The following is a 17,308-nucleotide window of genomic DNA, read 5'->3' on the forward strand; positions in this document are numbered from 1 at the left end:
AAACATTGATTATTGTATATTTATATAGATAAAGAAAGTTATCAGAACACAGTTTTTAATCGTATCATGCTTTGAATACTTCAAATTTAAAATTTCCTTTTCAATATCACATTTTGACATAAAATAAACAAATGTTTGTGTCCACATTGTTTTCGTACAAAGAAAACTGTTACTTATAAATGATTTAAATTGAGTTGAACGTGACATTATTATTGCATGTTTAGGTCCTTCTCAACATCATTGTAGAACGTCTCAGTCCCTTATTGCCGTTAAATCCAGTATGCACGTGTCCACATGCCCCTGATTCTGCACCAGCGAGGACACATGTCCCTCCTGGTGTCACATACAATCCATTCAGGTTAACGTAAGAACATCCGTTATACCACCAGCCTCCGTGTCGATCCACAGCGCAATTACGAGTTGATGCGGGATCAACGTCACGGTCAAAGGTCGAAAACAGTTGAAATTTGTTATGGAGTAAGCCATATGCCGAGTTACCTAAAAAGATAATAATATGTTTTCTTTTACAAAGCATTAGATCATATTCACGTTCACAAGTTAAAGAGAACAACAAAGAAAGACAAAAAAGAAACAAAACATCTCAAACTCGGGTAACAATATTGATAAGCGGACTTGATAATTCCAAAAGCAGTATTTCTTTCACTTGCTAGCAAATATCTTACGTGAAATTAATTCAAAGGTCTGTTGGAAGCCAAATATTTATTTTATTGAATAATGTAAAGATGTAAAGTACAAATACGAATAACAGAAGTAATCTATGCACTACAATATATGTGAGAATGGCGAGACTAATGTCATTTCTTTACGATAAGTTTTCAGCGTTACCAAACGTTAGCAGAATTAAAGGCGCTCTTATTCTCTTATCATTTTGTTTAATTTATTTGTTCCCTCTTAAAGTTTCAAAAAGTTACTCATTGGCCAAAAACATGCACGTGAACCATTTTACATCTGTGGCATTTTGGCAGGCAGTAAAAAAGTGATTAAGTATTTCGAACAGAAGTCGAAATACTACATTGTTTACACTATGCTTCTTTAATGGCAGATAATTTTCAAGTTCGGTCCTACTTTCATCAGGATATAATCATCTAAAATGCTCTAAAACCTTTATTTAAACCTTATTAAACGCATGTTAGAGTTTTTTTTGAATGAACAATTATTTTCTAAAGCATTTTGTGCATTTAAGGAAATCTTTTAATAAATAACAAATAATAATCTTGATAACACGATCCTAGGTAAATTACAACAAATAATTATTCAACAACAAGAAGCACACCATCGGCACCAAAAGTAACAACTAAAACACATCAAAGAAAATATTAGATGAAAATGAGTGTTAATGAATCTGTTATCGCGTAAATATTTAGATTTGTTTTATAACAATTTCATAATGTCATGGTAAGGGATTTTTTTTTCATTTATACCTGCGGATCCCTCACGTGACCCAATGTTGAGTTTATAACTTGTTCCATCTGTTAACCTGAACTCCTGAAAAGTCTCATACCCTGTACCATAGTTTTCATTTGTCATGTCTAGACGAACCTCAGAAGTACCCTGTTCAGCTAATTCTTGAATATATTTCAGGCCTGAGAAAACACAACCAATATAAAATATAACAATTTAAGGATAGTCCTATAGATATATAATATAAAACAAAACCTTATCATTGAAACTAAAAGTACTTGATGGACCATGAAGGCGGAAACGAGAAAGACAATAAGTAAATCATACATCAAATTTAGAATGGCTAATAATCCGTTTCATTCAATATGCCCATTTCCAATGTGATACAATCTATTTGTTCAACAGTATGCCTCTGCCATAAAAAAGAACTATAGAGACTTTTTACATATGAAGCCTTAACATATTTCTTTCTAATCCTTATACAATGACGTATGTATTCAATTTTTGACCTCAAAGTGAATGCTTAAATCTACAATGATATGTGGAAAAAGTATCATTCCTGACATACCTAGCCACAACTCCCCTTCAGCGTTCCCAAATCCATTATCATAGTCGGAAAAGTTTCGATAAAACTCAACCGACCCATCCATACGTCTTTGAAATATCTGAAAAATAAATCCTACAGCTCTTCAAATATTTTATCGGTGGTTGACCAAACCTTTCATCTTTCTCGGATAATTAAACAGTTACCGGTATTACAAATTTCTCCGCAACTGATCTTAGACTATTAATTCCACATGATTTTTTGAAGTGCTAGAAAAGCGATGCAAACAAAGAAACATGACACTTAGTTAACAAATATAATCACGAGGATTAGGCAAATGACCCAAATAAATAATCATGTCTCAGATAATATGGGGATTGATAGTAAAATTTGAAAAAGTGCCTTTTTTGAAACCATAGACAATACATTTATACATGCGAACGTGTTTGTACAAGCTAACATAATTGTCAGGGATATATTTCAATTAAATTCCCTATCACTTAGGTTATTTAAAGGAAGTCGGCTAGTGAAAATACGTTTGTTACAGTTCCTTGACACAATATTTTTGAAATACAGGTAATTATATTCTGAATTATTAAAAACAAAACTTTTATTCGTAAGATAGGTTCTTTTATATTTGAACTGGCTTAAATGTTAAAGTTTTGTTTCTTTCTTCTATGGAGAATATAAAATATGTTTAAAACTCATTTGTTTTTGTTCTATAAATCAATTAGTTAATTAATCAATCAAATATTCATCAATTTATTAACTAAAGGATGTGTAACAAATACAAACTATACAATTGGTGATTTGTTTGATACGCCATAAGTTTTTTTAAGCTTAATATTAATGTGCAAATACATTAAGGGTTATAAGATAACCTTGTAGTTGTTGAAAAGTTGAGAGATATGTAAATTTTAAGCTCAAATACTTTATGCAATTGTTTTACAAGTTACAAAGGTCCTAACTCCATAGGATTTAGAACCGTTTTTGCATAAGCACATTTGATAAAAATAACTTTTCTTTCAATAAAATGGTAAAAAATGGTGTAAAACACAACTTTGGTTTCAAATGTTCTTTTTATTAATAACACTTCTTATTAGTGAACTAATTTTAAAATATTTCAATTAAAAATAAGATTTCATTAAATGACCTTTTTCTCAAAATAATGTTAAAAAACGTTAGGTACAATCTTGCACTGACCCCTTCAATTATATAGATACTGTCACCACGTTCATTCACAAAAAAGAATAAAGAATTTTCAGCTTCATAGAACAAAAGTAATATGCACAGACTCGATCATTTTGTAACAAATAATTGATAACATATTATCAAAATGATTTATCTCAACTAATGTAAATAATTGACGTAAATAAATGACGAACGATATCATAGTTGCATTTGGCACTATAAAAAGCTAATTTTTATTTGGCATTTGAGCATTTGCAAACATAATTGATTATGCAAACTATTGATAAAGAGCAAAAGCACGCATTTTCATTTTGATTGGATTGTTAATGTAATTGGTTCAATATTTATTCAGAGAACTTTAACTTCTCAGTTTAAATCCAGCAATTTCAAGAGCTCAACAAAATAGATCTGGATTTTATCTGCGCAACAGTCCCATAGCAATTTGTATCCTCGTTTTAAACTTTGTCATAAAATTTTGTTTAATGTTAGACAAATGAGGATCCATACTGGAATAGTGATTATTTATGCAGTTGTCCTTCAAACAGTTTTTTCAAGCACGTGTAAAACATTTCAAATAACAAAGGACAATCTTAACATAGCCTTAGTTGGTCATTCTGTGCTGGAAATAATTGATACAGATCATCAAGAATGTGCTCGGACATGTATGTCATTGAAAATATGTAAATCTATTGACTATGACAGAACGAAGAAAACATGTAAATTGAACGATGCTGACCGGGAGTCTGTTGACTTGTCGGAGTTTGAAACCAAAAAGGGTTCAATTTTCTCTTATATCAGCGAATGGCCTAGCGTAAGTATCTTCATGTTTTTAATATAGACAAAGACGCACCATTGCATGAATAAATATTTTCTTAAATAATAGGCTCATTTTCATTTTAATTTCTCAAATTTTTTATATTTTTGGTATTCTCTTATTGGTCCCAACAAGTTAATCTATTTGCCGAGTACCTAAACTGTCTTTTTCCCCTGTTGCTTATTTTGGGCCATTCATACATTTACAGTGATTTTGGTATTTCGTATGGAAGTCAAATATATCTTTGTTTCCAATTTGCTACTTTCATGACATATTATTTTACATTAAGTGCTATTTTCTTCTGGCGACAGGAATATCTATCAAACGATTACAGCAGTGGTATTTTGACTTCCATACAATTTACACGTTTAATCCATGCCGAAATACAAACGATCAATGGTGGGTCTGGTTTATAACCAATGAGTAACCATTTGGAGAACTTAACAAAAATAAAACGTCTTTGAAAAAAAGCAATATGATGTCAATTGGAGACTAAATGGCCATTTAATAGCAATGCAATTCATGTTCGATATGTTCTGGTAGCAAGAAGAAACAATTAAATAAAGTGAAAATAATAATTAACACTGGTTAGTCAATAACATCAATTTTTAAATAATATAATACAATATAATGACGTTCATTGAAAACCTAGCTAAACACTGTATTCCAGTGCGTTTTTAAACAGAATTAGCTCTAGGGAATTACACCTAATGCAGTGTATAACAGCTTGACTACGTGATATTCCTATTTTGTTATAATTATTTTACAGTTTAAGGTGAAAAAACATACATATCACTTTAACACGCCGTTCCCCTGAGCCAATGTCCACAAAGTACAGGAAAACGATGTTTAGCCTGGTTTTCGAATTTGTTAACACTAGTACTATCGTTACATACTGTACACCTCAAATCATTGCTCTTTGGTATTTGAGTACACACAAGGCAAAACATCACGGGAATTGAACAAGATAAAGTACAAAATGCTTGCTTCATGATGTTTTTGGCCACACTTTTGTTTGTGTCCCTAGTTGTTGTTTTTCGTCTACGGTAAGTATCTTCCCTTTTGCCCCTAGTTTTTTATTTTAATCCCCCCCCCTCCCCCGAGTCTCCCATTCCCTTCCTCTGTGCCCAATTACTTAGTGGGCCTTTAAATCAATCATTTAATTGTTTTCTTTGATTTTGATTTCCTTTTCGGTTACTATTATTTCTTCTTATATATCATTTTATTGGTCTGCCTTGCGCCCTGTCCTGATTTGTTTGGGGTCCTCCTGGGCTCTTTGCCACTGGTTCTTGTTGCTGGGTCGTTTTGTGTTGCGTTCATTGAACTCCGCCTTTCCTTGTTGATCTTGTTTATCATATTTTGTATTTCAAGAACAACAATTGTTATTAATTATTTCTTTATTTAAATAATTTATTATTTTCGTATTCAATAGCTAAACCACTTGAACAATAGCAATACTAGTTAATAAAAAACATAATGTTCAGTGTTTTGTTAATTGGGTCTTCATTTTTTCTTCAGGCAATGGTTAGTAGTTGTAGCACAAGGCCATGTCAAGCCAACCAAAGGTGTTATCATAAAGGAGATTCCCATGAGTGTAGAGATAGAAGTATGTTTGATCTGTCAAATAATATAATTTATTATATACTTATAAATAAAATATTGAGAAATATTGATTAAATAAAATGTGTATGTTCATTTTCCGTATTTTCACTGTAAACATTTATCTTTCACTGCAGTGAAACAAATTTCTGTATTTTCACTCGTGTCTTGCCGGATCACTTACTTACAAATCCTCCAGTTCATAAAATTTCAGGGAATGTTTTTCAAATTGTAATGCCAAAATTGAAAAAGAATGTATATAATAAACAAAAAATTCAAGTTCTTTCTATAAATACAGGATTAATTTTCATCTTGTGGTATGAAAATTATCATATTTCACTCGTGGCTACCGACACTCATGATTTATTTATTTTCATACCACTCTATGGAAATAAATCCAGAATTTATGGAGAAAAAAACTTGAATATCCTCTATACACGTTACTTCTTCGAATGTATTGCATTGTTACGTTATGAATTTAATAGATTGTTTTATTATGCCCCCTTCAAAGAAGTGGGGGTATATTGCTTTGCATTTGTCGGTCGGTCGGTCCGTCGTTCCGTCGGTCCGTAGACCAAATGGTTTCCGAGTGATAACTAAAGAACAGTTAGGCCTATGAACTTCAAACTAAGTATGATGTTTTTTCATGACAGTAGATGACCCCTATTGGTTATGGGGTCAAAGGGTCAAAGGTCAAGGTAACATTGACCTTGTAGGTAAAAACAGTTTCCGAGTGATAACTCAAGAACACTTAGGCATAGGAACTTCAAATTTGGTATGTTGATTGTTCATGACCAGCAAATGACTCGTATTGATTTTGGTCAACAGGTCAAAGGTCAGGGTCACATTGACCTTGTAGGTTAAAACGGTTCCGATCAATAATTGAAAAAACGCTTAGGCCCAGAAACTTCAAACTTAGTTTGATGATTGTTCATGACCAGGAAAAGACCCAAATTGATTTTGGGGTCAAGGGGTCAAAGGTCAAGGTCACATTTACCTTGTAGGTAAAATGGTTTCCAATCAATAACTTAAGACGCTTGGGCCTAGGAACTTGAAACTTGGTTTGGTGATTGTTCATGAACAGTAGATGACCACTATTGATTTTGGCGTCAAGGGGTCAAAGGTCAAGGTCACATTTACCTTGTAAGTAAAAACGGTTTCCGATCAATAACTAAAAAACGCTTAATCCTAGGAACTTCAAACTCGGAATTCTGATTGTTCATTACCAGCAGATGACACTATTGATGTCTGGGTCAAGGGGTCAAAGGTCAAGGTCACATTGACGTTGTAGGTAAAAACGGTTTCCGATCAATAACTAAAGTATGCTTATTCCTAGGAACTTCAAATTTGGTTTGATGATTGTTCATGACCAGCGAATGACCCCTATTGATTTTGGGGTCAAGGAGTCAAAAGTCAAGGTCACATTGACCTTGTAGGTACAAACGGTTTCCGATCAATAACTTGACAACCAATTGGCTGTAAATCCTCAAATTTTGAAGGTGTATTGGGATTGACCAGTAGATGACCCCTAATGATTTTGGGGTCAGGGGAACAAAGGTCAAGGTTGCATTGACCTTGTATTTCAAAACGGTTTTCTATCAATAACTGGACAACCCATGGACCCTTGACCTTCATGCTTTACAAATGCATTGCTTTTGGTCAGAAGCTGACCTCAATGGATTTTTGGCGTTAAGGCGTCAGAGTTCAAGATCACATTGACCTTATAGATAACAACGCTTTCTAAACAATATCCCAAGTCATGGGCTATTTTCCTTCAAACTTCACAGGTGCATTGGTCTTGGCCAGTAGATAACCCCTATTGATTTAAGGGTCAAAGGTCAATGTCATATTGACCTTGTATGAAACGACTGTTTCTGACTAATAACCCAACAACTCAAGTTGTCTTGGTTGACTTTTTTTTTTTATTAAACTAAAAATCCTTTTGGTATACACATTTCAAGGTCTTATGTAATATAACAACTTGGCTGTCATTAATGAGCCTGCATGATTCATAAAATCTATGCATATACATGTATTATTTGGTAAGATTTGAAATCACTTTTTCGTAAAATTGCTGCACACAACCTTTGAGGTCACACTTACCTAGTGACTAGTAATAACCAGTAATTAACCCTCATTGATTTTTGGTCACTATGTCAAACGTCAGTTATTATAACCTAATCACATGACTAATTGGCTGCCGATAGGGGCATACATGTTTTACAAACATATCTTGTTAATATTCAAACTGTTCCTGTATCAAGTACTTGTATAAATGGATTGAAAAACGCATATAAAGGAATAAACATTTCCATCGTAAGAAAGGAAACAAGAGTTTATTTTATAAAGTTTAGTAATGGCTTAAAGATATGATATGCTCAAATTTGATATTAGAGAAAATACTGTGAATTACTTCACAATATCTTTGTAAATATACAATAAATGTGTTTTGACTTAACCCAAAGTAGATATGTTATGTTTAAAAGTCAACACACTATATTTTGTCAAAATATGAATAAAATGTGTCATTAACAAAACTGGTAGTTTTTTGAAGAAAAACAAATTTACTTGATTTTTAATAGGAAATGCTGCATGTTATACATAGTTTATTCATTCTTATATTCAAATTAGACATGTTCATTAAGAATAACATATGTATAAAGATTTCAATAAATTTATGTAATAAATTATTTTATTCAAGGTTGAACATAGTATATCTTTAAGATGAAAGATGTTTTTTACCTGAAGAAGTTAGCGCCGATCGTGAAATCAATAATTACACTTTAAAGTGAATCAGTGTTTTGTCTGGAAGTCAAGACCTTTTTGTTAAGATTTTGCTACTTTTATGACAAATAGTTTCACATTAATTGCAACTTTCTTCGGGTAGAAGGCATCTAGCATTCTCTGAAACCATTATTTAGATATTATAACATCCATGTTTGCGCTTTCTAAAGAAGTAAAAATTTATTTGTTTCTGAGATAATTGTGCATTAAATGGAACAAATCAATTTCATTAAAATCAGATCATCGTTTCGCTCCGTTACTCTTCGCTACGTAGGGTAGTGAAGCGATTAGTAAGAATATGATTTTAATGAGATTGGGAACAAACAAATACGGGTGTCATAGGAAACCTTATTTAACTAATACAAGTGTGAAGTTACTTCTTATATATATTTATTATAGCTTGTGATATTGGTCAGGAAATACACAAGGGAAATTGCTGGTAAACGAACATAGCCTCGAGGATAAGGCTTCAGTAAAATGTGACGATGGATACATTCCTAGTCAGCCTGAGGTGAAATGTCAAGCGTCTGGAAAATGGGAAGCCGCAACTTGTAACAGATGTAATGTATTACTACAAGGCAATCTTCTTGTAAAAATGCATCATATTTAAATCTGTTTTACAGTTTAACATGCAACAAAGCCTATTGTTTGTGTTTATGGTATAAAACTGATCCTTTTATTGACTACATACATTGACACAGTATCATTCACTGGTAATCTATTTATTAAAATAGCTCCACTGAGGTCAAAAGGCGTAAAAACAAAACTTTTTAAATTCTTATTTTTAGTCATTTTTCACAATAAAAAGTGGCTTTTTCTGGGAAAACGGGTGCAGGGAATGAACTGGAAATTTGCACACAAGTAATTAGCGCAAACCCTTATAGAATATGTATGATAGTACACAAGCCTTGGAAATATATTTCCAGTCTCATCGTATGTAATAACCTCAGTGGAGTCCCTTTAAACATGTTAAATTTGTGCTGAGATATATACAGAAGCACAGAGAGGACATGCCTATTTATTTTTCTTTTCATATCTTGTGTCCACGAGATATAACCCAAGTACAAAATATTTTCTCGTGGCCACGATATGTAACTCAGGAGAAAAAAAACCCCAACAAACATCAAAATGCTATCTCATGGCAACAAGATATAACTCAGAAAAAAAAAACACGAAAAAAAAACAAAATGCTACCACGTTCGTTCAACATACAAAAAAAAAAAGAAACTAAGAGGAATAAACAAACAGCAACAACATAAAAAACAACACAAAACAAATTGTGCTATCCCATGGCCCAATCAGATGAACACATCTGGTAACGAGTTAGCTGACCAATTAAACCGAAGATGCGTTCGAAGAAAGACTAAAAAGCTGATTGGCCGACTAACTCGTGGGAACGAGCTCAGATAGCATTTTTTTCCGAGTTATATTTCGTGGGAACGAGATAGCGATTTTTGGTTTTGCCTCTAATAATGAAAAGAATGGCACCTGAAATTTTCCTCCACCGGTCAAGTTGGAACATCGCCATATCACCTATACTGAGTCGGTGAGACCAGGGTCTTTAAAAAAAAACCCATCAAAAACAATCAAACAAACAGATAACCTGATATAGTTTTATACGCTTAAACAAGTTCATAAATATTCTATATTGACAAACATACATGTACAACATCAAAATGAAAAACGTCAGAATACAAAATTTATAAATCTGTAAAAGGGAATTCATATGAACGCCATAGATTTGTCATTAATTCAATGCAAATTGCTTCATCGATTATTGTAAACTCGAATTTTATTTATTTGTAAAAGGGAATATGAACTCCATAGATTTGCCATTAATCAAATGCTTATTACTTCAGGAATTATTGTAAACTCGATGCATTCATTTGAAAGCTAGTTTATGTTTTATTTATTCTTATCTCATTTTTGCTCAGTGAGCGACTGTAAAGAAATTCTTGAAAAATTCCCGGAAGCAAAAAGTGGTTTGTATGAGATAGAATTATGGACGTCTAGGAAGATATTGATAGTGAATTGTGACATGGAGACTGACGGCGGCGGCTGGACGGTATGTAAAGTGTTAAATTAATTTGAAATAAATTGAAAATCGCATTTTTATGCTTTTTCTTAGCTCGATTTGTGTGAAAAAATGTTTAAACGCTTTTCATTTTGACTCATTTATTTTAACAATTTTTATGATTATTCTTGCAGAACGAAGTGTGCGAAAGATCTGAAATTTTGCACAAAGATTAGTGGTCTAAACGTACACCAAATGGAACATTTATTTGGAAGAAATATTTTCAGTCCCATCATGTGGAGTCCGTTTAAATATTGTTCAGCAAATATTTTTTTTTTTTTATTTTTTTTCTGTTTTCTGCATACTTGAAAGCTCAGGTCTCAGGTTGAAATCTTGTAAATAATTGAGTACCTAGTTAATAGATATATAAATCAATCAATGTATTTAATATATGCATAGTGATTGACTTCAACTTTTTTTCCACAGAAAGTTAACATAAAACACACAAGACATACATTGCGAATAAAGCAACACTAAAAAGAATCTTAAGGTTTAAAGGTTTAAGTCTATATATATGCTAGTAAAGACTAGACTAGGTACATCACATGCCAATCAATTTAACAGTTTACTTGTTAAAGTTACATTAAATAAATATGTAAAAATATTTTGCCGTCGGCCTAATAACCAAGCATTCTACTGTTTTATTAACCTTATTAACAGTATTATTTTAAATCTCATTAAAAATTTTTCAAAAAAATTTAAAAATTTAAAAACGGAAAAAAACCCCACGGTAACACAAAAAGTTTGTTTTACAAAATTTTAAACATGCAAAAGAAGACTAAAATTTAAAATTTTCTTTGTATGTGCTACCACCAGTGTTAAAAGTTGCTATAAAAGAAAACCGCAAATAAGTTTTTCCCTTTGTGATACAACGGTGCTTTTTGGGAAATGCGTTCAGAAAAAAAGAAAAAAAAACTGGGTAAAAATAAAAAAAATTTTGGGAAAAATAAAAAAACCGTTAAAAGCGAAAAAAACCTTAAAATTTGGAAATGCTATTATAACCATTTTGGGATTTAATATTGATTAGGATGCCCCAAAGGCGGATTTTCTCATGCAAATTCCAAATTTCGCCAAAATAAAAAAAAAAATTTCGCAGAAGTTTAAGCTTAAAAGCTCTTTTTTTGGTTGCCTTTGACACCATAAAAGATTCTGGAAGTCGGAAATTGAACCAAATTTACTAATGAAATGTCGCTATTTCTGTTTTTAAGAAATTCATTTAATGTAGCTTTAAATCTGAACAATCCATATCAAGGTTGATACCAAAAGGTTTAATAGTTCTTTGAAAAACACCATCTACGTCTAATAGGGTATTCTAAGATGAAACTGAAAATTGTTACGTGACTTTGTACAACGCTTGTTTGAATTTACTGAATATTTATATATTTTTCTAAATTTTACTGCGCTCTTTGTAGATGTTTCAAAGGCGCTTCGACGGGTCCGTCGATTTTTATCGAAATTTCTCAGAGTATGAAAATGGGTTCGGAAACGCAGAAGGAGAACTGTGGCTAGGTAGATCCATAATTTATGGTTCACTTGAGTATTTATATTTAATATTAGTGAGCATAAATTGTTAAAGTAAACGATATATGTTATTAAATTGTATATGTGTTCATTAATTATACCCGGACATTTGTACTTTTAAACGTAAGGTGACAAGCTATGCAAAAAAAAAAAAAACAAAAAGAAATATATTGTTTTCCAATAGCTTGTCATGTTTATGGGCAAGACTTTCTTAATGCATAGGGGATTACATATTATCCTGCACGCTGATAATCTTATAACGGCTTAGTAGCCATGATCAGAATGCTGAAGAATTGCCCGATGACTTTATACATTTACACGTGCAATACAATGATTTTTTGAATCAATTTCGTATGCCACAATATCATTCACTAACATTTTTGTATTGTTACGTTGTTGTTCAACTACCATTAAAACGTAAAGAGGCTGGAAGTTAAGTTGTCATATTAACATTGACAAAAACATCTTGCTTGTCAAGATATCCTTGTTTTCAAACGTTTCAGTTTTATTTTCGTTCAATTTTACAATTTGGTTATTTTTTACATTTTAGGTACATGTTATTACTATTGCAGCGATACCTGTTCTTGGTTTCTATGTCTTTATTATGATTTGTTCATATAAGATATTGAAAAAAATAGAAATAAATGTATAAAGAAAACAATGATTTTATGACAAAGCAAATGCAATGACTTGGATTTTAATACAGATTGTAAGCATGTTAATAATTTCATTTTATCTTTGCATTTATTGTTTACAACTGATAGCAGGCTATCATACATATATCATTTGGTAACATTTGGTATCGTTGATAAAAAGTCAATTTATTTATATAATAAGACTATCGTGTATCAAATGAATCTGTTTGAATTAATAATGTATAGGCTGTAACATTTAGCATAAGAGACATTTTTTTTGTATTTTTATGTGTGTCACAATATGACTGTTTTGTTTCATTTTTTTTTTAGATTTTTGTTTCGTTTTATTTTTGAATTCTAACTTTTAGTTTTGACGATTTGGTACTGTCGATATTTTCATGATAGTTCTGTAATTATGTACCACTGGTTTACTTATCATAGGCCTGAAGTACATATAAGAATTAGCTGACCAAAGTCGTTCAGAAGTCCGTCTTGACATGACAAATCACAAGAACGACACAGGGTATGAGACCTTTCGGGAGTTCAAGTTGACAGATGGAATAAAGTATAAACTCAACATTGGGTTACGCGAAGCATCAGGTACAAAACGAAATTATACGAGTGATGCTATTTGCTTTATGAAAGATAACATTTACCAAACAAATATATTTTTGACTTATACAGATTTCATATTAGTTTTAATTGATATATAAATCTAAGTTCCTGAATTAAGTTTTGCCTACAATAGCAACACACAGTTCTTAAATAAATTAATTATCTCCTTACATGTTTTGTAATATAACATATACATTTTATCAATGCACATTGACCTTTACTTTATTAACATTACTAAAACAAACAACGATATGGGCAATAAGATTAACTTTCAGATGGAACATTCAGTTTTAATGTTTTGGTGACATTGGGGAATCTTACTTTGTCCAACTGTATGACTGACAAAAATCGTCAATATACTAAAACAGGCTACATATGGCATCATGCAGTTAAAATTGTATTTACCTTTTTCAGACAACATAGCAAAAGGTTTATGGTACAGTAATTTAGCTGCGTTTTCAACTTTTGACCGTGACTTAGATTTCGGAGGATCACGTAATTGTGCTGTTGATCGACATGGAGCCTGGTGGTATAAAACATGCACATACGTTAATTTCAATGGATTATATGTCCAACCAGGTGAAACATGTAAACTTGCTGGGGCAGAAACCGGTGTTTGTGCACAATGGCATGGAGGGTTTAATAGTGGAGGAAAATTAAGGAGATCTTCAATGATGTTGAGAAGGACATAAAATGTGATCGAGATCGAGATCAACAACTAAACTCAGACATTTGAGAGGTCAAATTCGTGAAATTTTGATTGATTTAAAATTGATTCTGAGAATCTTTCTTTTGAAATTTACAAATAATTGACAATAATATACACCTGGAAATAAGTTAAGCACACCCCCTGAAATATAAAATTGGTTATGATTGAAAGCGCTGTCATTACATGACGACTTAATTGAGCTAAGAAATAGTAATGTGGCGGTTACATACGTTATTATAAATCTGGCTAAATAATGTGTTTTTTATATTACGTAATCGTCAACATTTACCACAAATATCCAACTGTTAATGTTTTGTAAACGCTCTAACACCATGCTTATAAACACTTACATTTTTTTTTTTGTAAAAACAACACATTTGCTTCTGCTTCAATAATTTGGTTCAGAATAAACTAAACTCATAAAATGTACTGGTTTATAAATACTTAATTGGTATTTCTACTGATCAAATTACTATTTCTTAGCTCAATTTATTGCCAGGTGTGTATAGTATAAGATATACCGCTCAATTGGACATTTGCTTACTTATGCCATAACATGCTTTTTAGCAAATATCAACCAAATTTTGAAAAACATAAAATACAGAAAAATTGATAATTATTGTAGGGACAGTTTTCATAGTGACACATTATTCCGTCCTGATATTGCTATACCTATTAACTTATATTAAGGATTTAGGTACCTCAAGAAGAATTTCATTTCACATGTTTACAACTTGACTGACAATATGTATATAACATACACACATTGTACATTAGAATTGAAAGATATTGGTAGAAACAAGTTTATATACAATTTGGCATTTTACTCTTTCTTAATTGAATTACAATAATAAAGTTTTATTTGTTGACACGGAATGGACAAATAACTGATTCTATTATCTCATAAACGACAGAGATATAGCAAGTATGTTGAATTTTACACCGGCTGCTGGTACAGGACGGACTATCGCGCTCGAGGGTAACTGTTTACGGCAGTAACGAGGTTCCGATGAACAGTTACCCCTAGGCTAGATCTTCTAGGCTGTGACTACAGCCGGTGATTCTTTTTCTTGCATATGACACATATTGATCATGATAAGGAAAGAAATTACGGAAAGAAATATTTTCATTTATATCTTTTTCTAAAAGTAGCGTATGAATTCACAACTTCATTCATTACGGCAAAATGATGTCCCTCTAATAACCCAATCTATTCAAAAAGGCGCACGGGAGTGACGTCATTTAAGGCACGCGACTTGTCTTACATGGTGGATGTTAGACAGGTTTTCCTAGCACCGGTGTAGCATGAGATTCGTCAGACCTGTTAAAAATGTAAGATCTTACGAATTCCACGGGAGGGTTGTTAAAAATGACACACGTGAGAAACATAAGACTATTTTAATGGAAAACATTTCCTGTTGCACTTAAATAAAATACTGTCAATATTTCATGGCATCAATAAAATAAAGGTTTGAACGAAGGTGTTTGTCTGTATTTACGAGTTAAGAATAACATTTTAAATCAATGTTCGGCTTTTAAATAGTTGTCATATCGCCGCTTGGATGGTCACGATTTTTTACAAATTAAAATGGATTTATATACATGTATTTCGCTTATTTTGAAATAAATAGTAGGTCACTCCTTAGATTTTTAAAATAAAAAAATAAAACAAAATACAGTTTCTACTGTAGTGAATGTTGTTGTCCATCTATGAGTGAATTATACGAATCCTGAGTAGCGAAATGAAATCATCTTGTTCGGCCCTAAATGAACTCGACCGAGCCACAATCTTACTGTATTGGTTCAAATCATCCCAATGATCTAAAAATTATCAACAAGAGTTATATAACAAATGATAACACAAGTGTGTATAAATAAAACTTTATTAAAAGGTAATACTTGAACTTACAGCCTCTTTATAAAAATCGCTGTTGCTTTAACCTAAAATATCTTTTTACTCGCATTCTGCTGTCCATACACCTACATGCTAGAAGATCTTCCGTTTCAGCCAAAGACTCTTTAAATGTGGTGTCAAGTCAATAACATGGTCGGTCCCCAACGGCTTCTTTAAGCATCACTGGTGAAGAATACTATATTTCGAGAATGAGTGGTACCAAATTTAAGCACCAAACTAATGGTACTTTCTTACATTGAATGCTTCACCAATAAATGAAAAGTTCCTGGCAAGATTTAAACGCAACAATGAATATGTCAAGTCCCAAAAAGTAGCTGCTTTAAAAACCTTTTATAAACTCCTAATAAAGTAAAAACCCAACCCAAAAAAAGTTTCAATCATGAAAAATCTATAGGTTTTAATTCAATTTTTGCAAAATACATTTTTTACCGTCCAAAAATACCAAATTTAAATTTTTTTTAAAAAAAAAATCCGGCTTCTTTTTATAAAAATCAAAAAAACAAAACCAAACCCCAAACCCCTTGTAAAAATAATTAAAAATTTTGATCCAAAAAATTAATTTTTTTAATTTAAAAAGTTTTGTAATTTTTTAAATGTTTTCTATCTTTATTGAGGGGAGTTTAATAGTGGAAAATTTTAGTTTAAAACCCGAAAACTAAAAAGGGGGTCATATAAATAAATTTTATAATATTAAATTTCTTGTTTGTTTAACAAACGTAGCTAGAATCGTATGTCAATAGATTGGTGTTTTGGTAGTCTAGCAGACTAAATAAACATGAAAAAGTAGAAATATTTTATAGCTTTCCTTAAACAGCGTTGAAAATACATGCACTGTTTTAGAAATTATTTATATTATGGACCACGTAGTTTACTTCTTTATCTGAAATATTCGTGGTTTGTATAATTGATTTTTTATATTTTTTTCATATTTATGCACAATTTTTCTTATGCTTTCTGTCAGATATTCAAATAATAAATGGTAAATAAATCTGCTAATACGATACGTAATGTTAAGTTAAAAAAACTGCTTTGTTCAGCGCCCTCTTATGACCAAGAAACAAAAAAAAGCCAACCATTTCTTTGATTGACACAAGTTCGATACCCCGCTAACTTACAGAGGAATTTGTATGTTACGGTCAGGGTCAACCGTCTTATACCTGACATCCATGGTAATAATCAATTATCATACTTATAGGAAAAACATGATAGAAATGATTTCAATACACAATGACAATGACCATAATAATATTCATATTATCAACATTATCTAATAAGATCAGACATGAAGGTCCAACACAGTTCCTTAGGCAATGAGCCCATCAAGATACCAAACAAGACAGGACACATGGGCAATCCACACCCCGCCATCCCCCCAAAGCAAACAAAAAACAACAAAAACAAAAGAAACAAGAAAAAAAAAACAACAACAAAGAACTGGACGAGGTGTCATCATTAAATAGAGAAAATGAGAATCCCTAAAGAAAT

The 17,308-nt window shown here is 31.7% G+C and overlaps 2 protein-coding genes and 1 long non-coding RNA gene across 3 annotated transcripts; 2 read left to right on the forward strand and 1 right to left on the reverse strand.

Moving 5' to 3' along the window:
- Positions 1–220: 220 nt before the first annotated feature.
- On the reverse strand, positions 221–2,072 carry LOC132720582 (fibrinogen-like protein 1). The gene is made up of 3 exons (XM_060704743.1): positions 1,991–2,072; positions 1,443–1,604; positions 221–498 (listed from the first exon to the last, which is right to left on the reverse strand). The coding sequence occupies exons 1-3, from the start codon at positions 2,070–2,072 to the stop codon at positions 221–223; spliced, it is 522 nt and encodes a 173-aa protein (XP_060560726.1).
- A 3,417-nt stretch (positions 2,073–5,489) lies between these two features.
- On the forward strand, positions 5,490–12,065 carry LOC132720584 (uncharacterized). Its single transcript, XR_009624366.1, has 4 exons — positions 5,490–5,577; positions 8,754–8,914; positions 10,289–10,419; positions 11,841–12,065. It is a non-coding gene; the product is annotated as an uncharacterized LOC132720584 (long non-coding RNA).
- Positions 12,066–13,010: 945 nt separating this feature from the next.
- On the forward strand, positions 13,011–14,361 carry LOC132720585 (ficolin-1-like). The gene is made up of 2 exons (XM_060704744.1): positions 13,011–13,184; positions 13,614–14,361. The coding sequence occupies exons 1-2, from the start codon at positions 13,082–13,084 to the stop codon at positions 13,889–13,891; spliced, it is 381 nt and encodes a 126-aa protein (XP_060560727.1). The 5' UTR covers positions 13,011–13,081; the 3' UTR covers positions 13,892–14,361.
- Positions 14,362–17,308: the final 2,947 nt, after the last annotated feature.

The sequence above is a fragment of the Ruditapes philippinarum genome, unplaced genomic scaffold (assembly GCF_026571515.1).
Source record: "Ruditapes philippinarum isolate M1 unplaced genomic scaffold, ASM2657151v2 ctg8422_1_1_1_1, whole genome shotgun sequence".
NCBI lineage: Eukaryota > Metazoa > Mollusca > Bivalvia > Venerida > Veneridae > Ruditapes > Ruditapes philippinarum.

Bases quoted from the DNA above. Each gene is read 5' to 3' on its own strand.
- LOC132720582 (XM_060704743.1), bottom strand. From the start codon at position 2,072: ATGGATGGGTCGGTTGAGTTTTATCGAAACTTTTCCGACTATGATAAT. The intron at 1,605-1,990 runs GTATGTCAGGAA...GTGTTTTCTCAG, and splicing joins TGAAGGGGAGTTGTGGCTAG to GCCTGAAATATATTCAAGAA. The intron at 499-1,442 runs GTATAAATGAAA...TTATCTTTTTAG, and splicing joins GTCACGTGAGGGATCCGCAG to GTAACTCGGCATATGGCTTA.
- LOC132720585 (XM_060704744.1), top strand. From the start codon at position 13,082: ATGACAAATCACAAGAACGACACAGGGTATGAGACCTTTCGGGAGTTC. The intron at 13,185-13,613 runs GTACAAAACGAA...TACCTTTTTCAG, and splicing joins TGGGTTACGCGAAGCATCAG to ACAACATAGCAAAAGGTTTA.